Consider the following 14,247-nt stretch of genomic DNA (forward strand, 5'->3'; position numbering starts at 1 on the left):
GAAAAAATGAAATTTCTTTTAGATGTCTTCTGCTCTTCCAAACTAGGCCATGTTCAATGAAAGGGCAGCAAAAAAATGCTCCAGGAAGCAAAAAAAAGGCAACCAAAAACTCCCCAAAGAAAGAACGTTTTCAGAAGCGGTGGACGCTCATAGTTTTTTACAGCCACAAAAAAAAAAGTTTGATATGCACCTACCCCAAGGGCTCATTCACATGCTGCATTTTTTAAGTGTAAAAAAACCTCTGCACTTTACATTACCAGCAAAGCGATTTAAATCTCATTCTCAGCTGCTTAACATTTCCTTCTAAATTGTAACTATTAAGGCCGGAGTCACACTAGTGAGTATTACGGACGTATGAGAGGTGCAGAAAATACGGATTGCATACGGTACAATGATTCTCTATGGCCCAGCTCCTATCTGCCGTATTTTACGGATCCGTATTACACGGTCTTGTACGGCCATAGAAAATCGCAGCATGCTGCGTTTGTCACCGTATTGCGCAAAAAAATCGTCAATGAAAGTCTATGGGGGCGAGAAAAATACAGATTCCACACGGACCAGCAGTGTGACCTGCGAGAAATACGCACCGGTGCTATAGAGAAAAGCCGGCAATTCAGTGCGGTGCATAGTAAAATCACACTGACAGAATAGAATAGAATAGGTAGAATAAATGTCTACACATAGAATAGGTATATATATATCTATATATATATGTCAGTGAGACATATATATATTTATAGTTCATACAGCACTAGATAGCAGAAAAGCCAGTAATTCAATTGCCAGCTTTTGCTCTCTCCTTCCCAAACCTGACAGGATATGAGACATGGTTTACATACAGTAAACCATCTCATATCCCTTTTTTTTTTTTTGCATATTCCACACTACTAATGTTAGTATTGTGTATGTGCAAAATTTGGGCCCTCTAGCTATTAAATTAAAGGGTTAAATCGCTGAAACAATTGGAGTGGGCTCCCGCGCAATTTTCTCCACCAGAGTGGTAAAGCCAGTGACTGAGGGCAGATATTAATAGCCAGGAGAGGGTCCATGGTTATTGGCCCCCCCTGGCTAAAAACATCTGCCCCCAGCCACTCCAGAAAAGGCACATCTGGAAGATGCGCCTATTCTGGCACTTGGCCTCTCTCTTCCCATTCCCGTGTAGCTGTGGGATATGGGGTAATGAAGGGTTAATGTCACCTTGCTATTGTAAGGTGACATTAAGCCAGATTAATAATGGAGAGGCGTCAATAAGACACCTATCCATTATTAATCCAATAGTATGAAATGGTTAATAAAACACACATTATTACAAAGTACTTTAATGAAATAAAGACACAAGGTGTTTTAATATTTTATTAGACTCTTAATCCACCTGAAGACCCTCGTTCTGTAAAAAAGGAAAAATAAAAAATCAACAGTATCCCATACCTTCCGTTGTTCTTGAATGTCCCACGATGTAAATCCATCTGAAGGGGTTAAAATCATTTTACACCCAGGAGCTCTGCTAAAGCAGCTGTGCTCATGGTTGTAAAACCCCAGGGAATTAATGGAATGCAGGGGAATGACCTGTAGTTACCTTGAGTCGCGGTGATGCGCCCTCTGCTGGATGTCCTCATATGAACTCGAGCCTGGGAATTTTTCCCACGATTGAATTACCGGCTTTTATGATATCTAGCACTGTATGAAATATAAATATATATATATATATATGTGTCTCACTGACATATATATAGAGATACTGTATATATATTTTAACGAACATTTGAGCCCATAAATCCATTAGATGTCGGTTTTGCAAGCCTGCGAGAAAATATCGCAGTACGGATGCCATACGGATTACATACGGAGGATGCCATGCGCAAAATACGCTGACACACCCTGCCTACGGATGACATACGGATCACTATTTTGGGAACATTTCTGCGTATTACGGCCGTAAAAAACGGACCGTATTTCCATACGCTGAGTGTGACGCCGGCCTTAAAGTGGTTTTTTTTTTTTTTTCATATCTGCAGCATTTCCGTTCTTACAGAGTCTTTCACCCATTCAAATGAATGAAAAAGAGTGCAAGCAAAAGTGCATAAAAAAACGCATGTAAAATGCATCAAAAACATGCATCTTTCCGTCCCACGCTATGGTGCTTGGTGCAGAAGAATCTGCTACAAATACTCAACGTGTGCACAAAGCCTTATTCCGCTGCAGATTTTCCATGTGCAGATCCACGCAGAAAACTCACAGCAAATCCGTCCTGTGCATTTATCCTTGTCAATTTAAGGGTATGTGTCCACGGTCAGGATGGCCGGCGGTATCGCCGGAGCGGCGAAGCCGCTCGGCGCTAAGCCCCGCCCCCTTTCTGGGACGCGATGATGCCGGATGTGTTAACTGTACACATCCGGGATCATCGCACCCTCGCGTAGCGCCCTGTGATATTACTTGCGGCGACGCAGCGTCGCCGCAGGTAGCACGGACATGCTGCGATCTGAAAAGACGCGCAGCATGTCCGGAGTCGCAGGGAAGTCGGATGCGTGTTTCCACGCATAGTGGACACGGGATTTCATAAAATTCCCTCCACTATGCTGGAACATCTGGACGCTGCGTGTTTGACGCTGCAGCTCTGCACAGCGTCAAACAAGCAGCGTTTACTGACCGTGGACACATACCCTTATTTTCCAGATTAAAGGGATTGTCACATGGGGACATCACCTTTTCTGTAAGCCAGGGCTCCACACTGATGTACTTTGCATTAGCCACTCCATCCAGAGCACCCAGTGTTCACCCTGCCACCGCTATAGATTAGGGCCTTCACTGCATCTAAGCAGTAGCTGCTGAGTGGTGGAGCGAGTTAAAGGGAACCTGTCACCACGTTTTTGGAAGATGGGATAAAAATAGCGTTAAATACGGGCAGAGGTGGGCGTTACATTAGTGTGTGTGTTATGCGTTTATTACCCACCTAAGTTGCCGAAATAACTTTGCAAAGTCTCCGTTTTCGCCTGTCAATCAGGCTGGTCAGGTCACATGGGCGTGGTGTCTTCACCCAGATTTGGCGTAGTTTTCCGTTGGTGGCGTAGTGGTGTGCGCATGCCCAAAGTCCGGAATCCTCTTCCAGGGGATTTAAAATAGCGCGGTGTTCGTTATTGCATTGGTGATCGGTGGGCGCGGCCATCTTCCTTTGGCCGCGCGTGCGCAGAAGCGGCGCTCTGCTGGCCGCGGCTTCAGGAAAATGGCCGCGGGATGCCGCGCGTGCGCAGATGGATATCGCGGCGGCCATTTTCCTGAAGCCGCGGTCAGCAGAGCGCCGCTTCTGCGCACGCGCGGCCAAAGGAAGATGGCCGCGCCCACCGATCACCAATGCAATAACGAACACCGCGCTATTTTAAATCCCCTGGAAGAGGATTCCGGACTTTGGGCATGCGCACACCACTACGCCACCAACGGAAAACTACGCCAAATCTGGGGGAAGACAACGCCCATGCGACCTGACCAGCCTGATTGACAGGCGAAAACGGAGACTTTGCAAAGTTATTTCGGCAACTTAGGTGGGTAATAAACGCATAACACACACACTAATGTAACGCCCACCTCTGCCCCTATTTAACGCTATTTTTATCCCATCTTCCAAAAACGTGGTGACAGGTTCCCTTTAAGGAAAAATGAATGTAAAAAGCCAGGAGGTCAGGAAATAAGAATGAATAAGGAGAGACAGAGGTCAGGCAGCCTTAATCTGCTAGGATATTTATGGGTCAAAAATAAGTGAATTCTTGTATAGGCACATTAGGAATGTAAAGTATACAGTAACTGGGGGAGGGGGAAAGGCTGTTCCCCTGGGACAGAAAAAAAGTGCAGAATTAAAAAAACAAAAATGCAACAAATTCCCAATATGTGTCATAATTTATTAAAAGACCGTCCTGTAATATTCTACACATAGGTGGGAGTCCAGACATGTCAGGGCCAGAAGCTTCTGCATTCACTTCTCCATAAAGCCAAATTTAGAAGTGCGCAGTCATGAAAACTAGGCAACATTAAAAATGTATAGGATCAATAATTTCCATTTTCCTCTGTTGTATGTTTTTATCAGGTGCGGAGAAGCAGACGCTGTCTGCAAATGACAGAAGTTTATTAAAGGGGTTATCTGGTCACAGAAAATTGATCACCTCCACAGCGGCCACAGCCAGGGACCACAGAGCAGCTCTTGCACGAGCACGCAGAAGACCCTCGGTTAGCACCCGAGCATGCGCAGATAACACCTTATCCCAGCACTACTGACCATCTATACACTTGCTCCTTCTTTACAAAGAGCAGCGGTGCTGTGAACTCCGCACACTCGGGGGTCCGGCATCTCCACCTGCTCAGCCCCTGCTTGCCTCTCAGCTGCGTTCTACCAGCACATCATCTTTATAAAGGATCAGGTCTGCTAACAAGACCCCACAAACAGCGGCTGAATGTGACATCTGACGTCTGCGGCATTAAAGGGATTTTCCGCCTTTTATTTTCTTTGTATTTAAATGCATGTATCTGGGGCTAAAAATCATGTTTACAATCGCGTTTCATTAAGGCTATGTGCACACAACGCTTTTTTTCTAGCTGTGAAGTCGCAGTTTTTCTGGGTGAACCCACTTCAGGAAGACACCGGCGATCTCATCCCTGAAAACGGGGAAGGGTGAACACACTGCTTCTTGTAAGCGGATTCCATACCCTGAAACGGTTAAAAAAAGTAACAGAAGACTGAACATGTGAACAGCCATGTTGTTTTCACATTGCTCTGCACTCTAGTCATTATTTGGGGGACGCAGGCGATTAAAAGGCAGAAATGAAGGGACAGAAACCACTTACTTGCATTTTTTTGTAACAGAAATCCCCTAATAAACTGATTATAACTTTCTATGGTGGACAAAAAAAGAAGTGCAGTTCCTCTCTTTCAGTTTTGCACCATTTGCCTCCTTTGTGTTGGTGCTGGCTGCAGAAGGAGTTAACTGAGAATCTGTCAGTGAGCTGACTAGCAGACAGGCAGGTTGCACCTATTTTTTTAAGCTCCTCTCGTCTGATTTATGAGTGCACAGACCATAGCAATACTGAATAGGAAGGGTAACTAAAGGTCAGTAAAAGCCAAAATGGTGCAAAATGTAAAATCAATGGGAAAAAAAAATATTTCTAGCCCTAATTACACGTATTTAAGTTAAAAAAAAGGCCCAAAAGTGGACAATCCCTTTAGTCACATCTGTGTTCTTTACTAGAAGCTTAGGAAGTGGCGATTGAATGGACAGTTCGTCTCCACCCGGACTTCATATACTACAGACAGTCCGTGAACCAAGCCTCACGGGCCAAAACTAGTCACGTCCCATTCGTTCCAACCAGAGAAATGGCGGACATTTCCCCTGTTTGGCGACAGACGCATCATAACGTATCATTGGCTGGCGCTGGAAGATGACGTAAAGAGGCGTGGTTTGCACTGCACTATATAAATGGCCGCTGCGGGCGCGCCCTTCCTTTTCCTCGGAGCTGCCCGGTGAGTTTTCATGTGTGGGTTGGAACAGGGAAACCTATACCGCGCCCGACCGCAGCACTTCTACCGCTTATCTGCCCGTATTTGTCATCGCTTTTGGCATCTGAATGGGTCCGGGTGTTTGGGTTTTCTGGTTATCGTTGCCGGCCGCGTGGTTTATTAGCCGCCATCTTGGAGCATGGCCTTGTGCTTTGTATTATCAGTCTGAGTCGTAATTCTGCCCCTGCTGCTCGCTGCCTCCCAGACCCGTGCTGCCTGCTTGGCCCTCATTTTAGCGTGTAGACTCCAGTGCAATTGCGTTTCTAAAGACAAAAATGTTCTTTATGCCGCTCTGTTGTGTAAGCCCCCTTAATAAAGCAGGGTGCAGGGTGGTTGACCTCTGCAGAGGTTGCTGGGAGTTGTAGTATCACACCCGGTACCCCATTTCTTGCAGTGTGCCAGGACTTGTCTGGTAATTGCAGTGATCATGTCTCCTCTGACAGCACTATAGGGAATGTCTAGGTAAAAAGTTATAAAATATAACTGCATTCTGTGGGCTGACAATTGGCCACCACTGCAGGTCAGTCTGGGTGAGGGACCATACGCATCAGCCAATAGATTAGTGTAGGCGACGCTGATATCTAATATGTATGGTAGCCTTATGACATCAGGTATTTGTCCAACGCTGACGTTTTTTTAATCCATTGCATGAATGTTTTGAAACCATAAATTGGAGGCATTCTGCATTCACCCCTATGGACTCAGCCCGGCTACTTTAGACATTTGCTCCGGTAGCGATGTCTGTTCAACATAGAAGGCTGCAATGGTCACTGGTCAGAAAAGTGTTTTCTTATCCCCTGACCGCTGCTACAAGTCACAGGCTGCAGCGTTTCTGGTGACTATTTGGAGCTGGTATCACATGACAAATTGCACACCACTTTACATTAATACTGCTGATTAGATGGCTTTTACAGTGTTGTAGGATGGACTTGTTTCTACTTTTAAAAGTAACACTGTGGCTATCTATGGAATGTCCAGACTCCAGATAGCCATCTGTATGTGTAGGAACTGGACTATTGTCTGACCGTATACCATGTTTTTGACAGGTAACTAGCCCAGGATGCCCGTTGCCAGGACCTGGGTGTGTCGGAAGACCTATGTCACCCCGCGACGTCCATTCGAGAAGTCGCGGTTGGACCAGGAGTTGAAACTTATTGGTAAGTGGTCAACAGGTATTCCGTGATCCAGACACGCGTGTACTTCTCTCATCAGGCTGGCTTAGTTTTTCTGTTCTCCTGCTTTTCACAGCTTAAAGGGAATCTGTCACCACATTTGACCAATCGAAACTGTTAATATGGACATTCGTTTTCTTGCAAACACATTTTTTGCAGCTCTCTGAGCTCTGCTGTATTATGTCAGACATGAAGAGAACATACATATATATATATATACATAAAAATATATACAAGAGTAACCCCTTCACGACATGACATAATTACATCATATATTGTGTGCCTGACTTTAAAGCGGGCTCTGGCGCTGAGCCTGTAGTCTATCATCTGTTTAGTTTGCTGTCATGTTATTATTATTATTATTATTATACATTTTTATAGCGCCATTTATTCCATGGAGCTTTACATGTGAATACGGGCAAATATAGACAAATACATTAAACATGAGCAAAAAACAAGGCACGCGGGTACATAAGGAGGGAGGACCCTGCCCGCGAGGGCTCAGAGTCTGCAGGGGATGGGTGATGAAACACTAGGAGAGTACAGCTGCAGGTGGATCAGAGCTCTACCTGTGGCTATTTACTAGGCGAACCCCGCTGTCACATCCTGCCTTTTGGTGCCCCTATCACATGATTGGGGGGGCAACGATTGGTTGTCATGACTGCTGGGGTTCAGACGACCCTTGTGCCTGTCCATTGTGAATCTCCCGTGATTGCCGTCTTGTGGCTGCCTTTCACAGATCATGATTTCTGCTATATATACAGTGCTGAAGCCCAGCGATATGTAGCAGAATGGATCGAACTATCTCAGCTTCAAGTCTCCTGAGAACTATTAAATAAAGTGAAGATAAGTTTAAAATAAAAAACACAAGTTCAAATCACCTTTTGCAAAATTCACTTTTTGTGTCCCTGCCTTTTGAAATGTACGATCTATCAAAATATAAAGTGAATCAATCTGGTAAACTGCACAATGAGACAAAACACCAGAATTACTGATTGTTGGCCATTGCAATTTTCCATTAAAAAAGATCAAAAAGTAAAAAAAAATCAAATCAGAGCACAAAAAATAAGCCCTCATCCAGCCCCAGGTCACAAAAATAAAAAGCTACCGATCTCTGAAAGTGGTGACAAACGCAAACTTTTTTCATACAAAGTTCAGAATTTTTTCACCACTTAAAAAGAAAATAAACTATACATGTTAAATATCTGCGTACCCATAGTGACCTGGAGAATTATATCAGCAGGTCCGTTTTGCCATATAGCTAACATGGCAAATAAAAAAAGGTTGTGGAATTGCACTATTTTTTCAGTTTTCCAGCTTTTTGGTATTTTTTTTCACAGTACCCTATATGGTAAAATCAATAGGGTAATTTAAAAGTACCTAAAAAATCAAGCGGTCATACGGCTATGGGAACAGAGAAATAAGTTATGGCTTCTGGAAGAAGGGCAGGAAAACTGAAAACAACAACCTGATAATGACCCTGTTGTGAACTGATATGTGCATATGGGCTTTGGACCTGTGCCCATTAACAGTTTTGATGGGTGAAATGTAGTGACTGATTCCCTTTAAAGGGAACCTATCACCCCGTTTTTTAAAGATTAGATAAAAATAGTGTGAAATAGGGGCAGAGCTGGGCTTTACATTAGTGCTTTTTTGGTGACTTTATTCCCCCGTTAGGCTGCCGAAATACCTTTGTGAAGTGGCCGTTTTGTCCTGTCACTCAAGTTGGTCAGGTCGGATGGGCGTGGTTAAATAGCGGTTCCTCCCCCCTGCTTCTCGGCGTGTCTTTCGTAAACGCGATCTGTGAATGGCACAGATCGCGCTTTTTCTTAGCAGTTGCGCAGTGAATTTGCCTCCGGCGCCTGCGCATTATGTTTTGCCCAACTGTGGGCATAGCATAATTTACATCACTGCGCATGCGCGGGTCGTAACTTTAGCCTTGGTGCCCCGGAAGTGATCATATGGGCATAGTGTTTATCTGGATGCCGGTAAATTTTTCTCAGCCCGAACTGCGAGCGTAAGTTTGGTGCCAAAATCGCTCGCCTGCCTATCGTTCTATCTATCGTTATTTCTATCAAACTATCTATCGTTCAATCTAAAGTTACGACCCGCGCATGCGCAGTGATGTAAATTATGCTATGCCCACAGTTGGGCAAAACATAATGCGCAGGCGCCGGAGGAAAATTCACTGCGCAACTGCTAAGAAAAAGCGCGATCTGTGCCATTCACAGATCGCGTTTACGAAAGACACGCCGAGAAGCAGGGGGGGAGGAACCGCTATTTAACCACGCCCATCCGACCTGACCAACTTGAGTGACAGGACAAAACGGCCACTTCACAAAGGTATTTCGGCAGCCTAACGGGGGAATAAAGTCACCAAAAAAGCACTAATGTAAAGCCCAGCTCTGCCCCTATTTCACACTATTTTTATCTAAGCTTTAAAAAAACGGGGTGATAGGTTCCCTTTAAGCAGAGTAGCTGCAGATACTCATCCCATGATACTGCATAGGACATGCATTTTGGGAATCCATGTATGTACTTATGACTGCAGCAGAGGGTAGGAGGACATGTTGATATTGACCATTAGTTGAACAAATCGATCTGTAAGTCCCTCCCTGTTCCAGCGGCCAGACCATTATTCTATGGCTGGTGGGAGCCCTGCAACCTGTTTTCTACACATGGTGTCCCCAGACTTGCCTTTTGGTTAGCCGGCCTTGTGTGACACTTTCCACTAGGAAATAGAATACCTGGAGAAGCCGATATGTAGGAGGCAGTTTGCTGGGCCCTCATCCAGTGGCCGTAGAATACTGACATGGGACCTGCAAATATATTCACTGATCTCTAGCTGACATTGTAAAATTAAGTTTTTACTCTTGAGAACTTTATTAAATGTTGTTCACTTTCTTCCTTAGGTGAATATGGTCTCCGTAACAAGCGTGAGGTGTGGAGAGTAAAGTTCACACTTGCCAAGATCCGCAAAGCTGCCAGAGAGCTGCTGACTCTGGACGAGAAGGATCCCAAACGTCTCTTTGAAGGTAAGCACCAGATGTGAATACATGGGAAGACTTTAGCAGGCAGCGCTATGTTGTCCCTGTGATCTCACTAGTTCCATATTGACCCTACAGCCATTGTATGAAGTTGAGGAGCAACAACTTGTTTTCAATCACAAGGTCTGGAGCAGCTGAATGCTCTGAACATTTGTGAATATCTGGTCATAAGTATTTTCTTTCCCCCCCGTAGGTAATGCCTTGCTTAGACGTCTGGTACGTATCGGTGTGTTGGATGAGGGGAAGATGAAGCTCGATTACATTCTGGGCTTGAAAATTGAAGACTTCTTGGAAAGGCGTCTTCAGACCCAAGTGTTTAAGTTGGGTTTGGCCAAATCCATCCATCATGCCCGTGTGCTGATCCGTCAGAGGCACATCCGGTACGTCACTGTGCCCTAATGTCTACAGCATTATTTCTGAAGGTCATCCTATATTTTGCAGACTGCTTTTCTTGTTAGTAACATTTGCACACATTTGGTATGTTAAGCTGACGGCTCTTCCCTCCTCGTGGATGGTCCCAGATTTGCAATGACTGCAGTTAATTGTCTGCCAGTACTTGTTATGTAACCTCTGCCTGTTATGTGAAGTATGCCTTTTGGTCTTGCCTAGCACATGGAACAGTCCTTGAAATGGAGCCTTGACTCGGCAAGGTCACTTTGGCTCAGGCCATACACCTTGTGATCTGCTATAACTCGATGGTGTCCGACTGGTTCCTACACTTTGGGCATGAAGCAATAATTTCGGCAAGGTCACTTTGGCTCTGGCCATACACCTTGTGAAGGGTCTTTTTGCACTTGTAATGCCCTCTGAGCGTATACTGTCATCTGTAAATCCCTATAGTACAGGTAATCCAACAAACAGGTATGAAGCAAGAGGCTTCACTGTCATTTTTACAACTGACTTGGAATAGGGACATATAATCCTATTGAAATTTGATTAACGCCAGACTCCAGATAAGACTCCATGCATGCTGTATTTGTAGTTTTCCTCCATAAAGTACTACAACCATAAGTAGATTTCATTAGTCTTCGTGCAGGTAAACACTAGTCTGACTTTCCTGCAGGATATATCTACGTAGTCACTATTGATGAGTGGATGTGCTGGGGTAAGGTGTTACCTGAGCATGCTCGGGTGATAAGTGTGTCTTTGGCGTGCTCGAAAAATGTTAACGTCCCTGCAGCTGCATGTCTCGTGGCTGTTCGTCAGCCGAAACACATGCAGTGATTTAGTCAATCCCTGCATGTGCTTTAGCTGTCGAGCAGCGGCGGGGGCCTGAACATATTTTTCGAGCACGCCAAAGACACTGGCACGTGAGCATGCCCAAATAACACCTTAGGCTACGTTCACATTTGCGTTGTGCGCCGCAGCGTCGGCGCCGCAGCGCACAACGCAAACAAAAACGCGGCAAAACGCACGCTAAAACGCTGCGTTTTGCGCCGCATGCGTCCTTTTTGGCCGAAAGTTGGACGCAAAAAAAATGCAACTTGAAGCGTTTCTTGCGTCCAACGCTTGCGGCCATGCGGCGCAAAACGCAGCACAACGCATGTCCATGCGCCCCCATGTTAAATATAGGGGCGCATGACGCATGCGGCGCCGCTGCGGCGCCCGACGCTGCGGCGCTGACCGCAAATGTGAACGTAGCCTTACCCAGCACAATCGTTCTTTACTCAGTCACTTAATGAATCACATTCTTGCACTGCGGCTCACAACCATGTCTTGGTGAAGGGTAGACTCACTGGCTCAATTACTGCACAGCAAACGAGGGGTTACGGTGCTTAGTTGACAATGGATGCATGATAATGTGGTTACATGAATGTTTTATCTTGCAGCGTTCGCAAGCAAGTGGTCAACATCCCATCATTCATCGTGCGCTTGGACTCCCAAAAACACATTGACTTCTCCCTGCGCTCACCATACGGTGGTGGACGTCCCGGGCGCGTCAAGAGAAAGAATGCCAAGAAGGCACAAGGTGGTGCCGGAGGTGGAGATGACGAAGAGGAAGATTAAACAGTAATACAGACTTCTGAATATCTAGGAAGTTGTAATAAGTTGTAAAATAAACTGTTGAACGTAATGGCTTGTCAATTGTTTTCCATCAAAATGTTACTACGGACTCAGTTTGCCACTTCTCTCTATTCCTGCAGGTCTCGATTGGTCATTTACATGCTGGTAGTAATGCAGTATGCTGGCATGGGAAACGTATATGGGGTGCCTGGTTAGGCACCATTAAAGGGAACCTGTCACCCCCAAAATCGAAGGTGAGCTAAGCCCACCAGCATCAGGGGCTTATCTACAGCATTCTGTAATGAGAAAATAGCCGGATTACTCACCGGTAATGCTCTTTTAATGAGTCCATGACAGCACCCACTGGAGAGATAGGGATCAGCCCCAAGGAACAGGAAACGTACAGAAGAATAATAGGGGCGGTCCGCCTCTCCTCGTCAGTTTAATTTTCAGAGTACCCGGAGGACCGCCAGTATTAGTCCAATTATTTACAACATATATTTTAAACTTATATACTCAATAGAAGTAATTCAAACAAATTTTTTAATAGGGAGGGATGTGACTGGGTGCTGTCATGGACTCATTAAAAGAGCATTACCGGTGAGTAATCCGGCTATTTACCCTTCGCCATGACAGCACCACTGGAGAGATTTCCAGAGACCCAACACCTAGGGGGGGGGACCACCGTGCTGAGGATAGTCCTGCCAAAGTGTAGGTCAGAATCTGAAGAAAGATCAAGCCTGTAGTGATTATAGAAAGTAGAAGGAGCCGACCATGTTGCTGCCTTACATATGTCCTCAATTGGAATGTTTCCCCTTTCGGCCCAGGAAGACGCCATAGCCCTGGCGGAATGTGCCTTAATGCCTTCCGGAGGTTCCTTATCTTTCACGGAGTAGGTCAGCCGGATCGTGTCTCTAATCCACCGGGACAACGTGGCTCTTGTGACTCCATATCCCTTCTTTTTACCCTGGAAGGATATGAACAGAGCCCTACTCTGCCTCCAACTACTAGTTTTTTCAATATATTGTAAAACTATTCTCCAGACATCTAGAGTGTGGAATCTGTTCTTCAGGAGTGGAAGGATCTTTAAAGAAAGTAGTAAGATGTATCTCTTGTGACCTATGGAATTTCCCTGCAACTCTAGGGAGATATAAGGGATCTGGTTTTAAAATTAATCTGTCCTGAAATGTTAGAAGGAAAGGTGGATCTATGGATAAGGCCTGAATGTCGCTGACTCTTCTAGCCGATGTTAATGCTACTAAGAAGGCTGTTTTTAGCGACAAGTGTTTTAGAGATATTGTATCTATAAGCTCAAACGGAGGTTCTGTTAGGGAGTCTAGAACTAGGTTTAGATCCCAAGGAGCTACTCTAGGTATGTGGACAGGAGTAACCCGTTCACAGGCCGTAATGAAGCGGGACACCCATTTGTTACCAGCAACATTATGGCCATGGGTTGCACCCAGAGCGGACACCTGGACTTTTAGTGTGTTAACCGACGGACCTAACTTTCCCTTTCTGTAGAAATTCTAGAATAGATTTTATTGGAATTTCTGATGGGTTTGAACCTGTATGGAACTGAAGAAACTTTCCATATTTTGGTATAAATTTTTGTGGTAGATGGTTTCCTGCTAAGCAGGAGTGTATCAATTAGCCCTTCTGAAAACCCTCTGGAATTTAATATCTGCCTTTCAAATTCCAGGCCGTCAAGTGGAGACTGTCCACTTGGGGGTGGAAGAAAGGTCCCTGAGAGAGTAGATCTGGGATTGAGGGAAGGATCCATGGGTCTGTCACCGACATTGACTGCAGGCACGAGAACCATGGTCTCTTGGGCCAGAATGGTGCTATCAATACTATCCTGGCTTGTTCTTCCCTGATCTTCCGTATTGTGGAAGCAGAATTATCGGAGGGAAGGCATATGCCAGCTTGAATTGCCAGGGTATTTGAAGAGCATCTAGAATGTCCGGGTGGTCTGCACGGGACCGAGATGCGAATTTTCGCACTTGTCTGTTCCGTCTCGTAGCAAAGAGGTCTATTTGGGGTCTGCCCCATAATAATGTAATTTTGTAAAAAATGTGCGGATTTAGACTCCATTCTCCTTGATATAGTGTGTCGACTTAGAAAGTCTGCCTGTTGATTGCTTTCTCCTTTGATGTGGACCGCGGAGAGGGACAACAGATGTTTTTCGGCCAGGATCAAGATATTCTCTGCGGAAGACATTAGAGCGTCTGATCGAGTACCGCCTTGTTTGTTTAAATAAGCCACCGTTGTAGTGTTGTCTGAACAGACTCTGACGTGATTTCCTCGAAGCTGTGGGAGAAATTGATGCAGTGCATAGCTTACTGCCTTCAACTCTTTTAAATTAGATGAATGAGTTCTTCCTCATTCCATATTCCTTTGTAGAATCTATCCCCCATATGCGCGCCCCACCCATAGGGACTAGCATCAGTAGTCAGAGGTGGATGGCGTTATCACCCAAGGGACCCCC

The 14,247-nt window shown here is 45.3% G+C and overlaps 1 protein-coding gene across 1 annotated transcript; it reads left to right on the top strand.

The window, feature by feature from the left end:
* The first annotated feature begins 6,551 nt into the window (after nucleotides 1–6,551).
* On the top strand, nucleotides 6,552–11,832 carry RPS9 (ribosomal protein S9). The gene is made up of 4 exons (XM_077259612.1): nucleotides 6,552–6,696; nucleotides 9,624–9,746; nucleotides 9,952–10,138; nucleotides 11,588–11,832. Exons 1-4 carry the CDS (start codon nucleotides 6,600–6,602, stop codon nucleotides 11,763–11,765), a joined length of 585 nt encoding a protein of 194 aa, XP_077115727.1. The 5' UTR covers nucleotides 6,552–6,599; the 3' UTR covers nucleotides 11,766–11,832.
* Nucleotides 11,833–14,247: the final 2,415 nt, after the last annotated feature.

This window comes from Ranitomeya variabilis, chromosome 4 (genome assembly GCF_051348905.1).
Source record: "Ranitomeya variabilis isolate aRanVar5 chromosome 4, aRanVar5.hap1, whole genome shotgun sequence".
NCBI lineage: Eukaryota > Metazoa > Chordata > Amphibia > Anura > Dendrobatidae > Ranitomeya > Ranitomeya variabilis.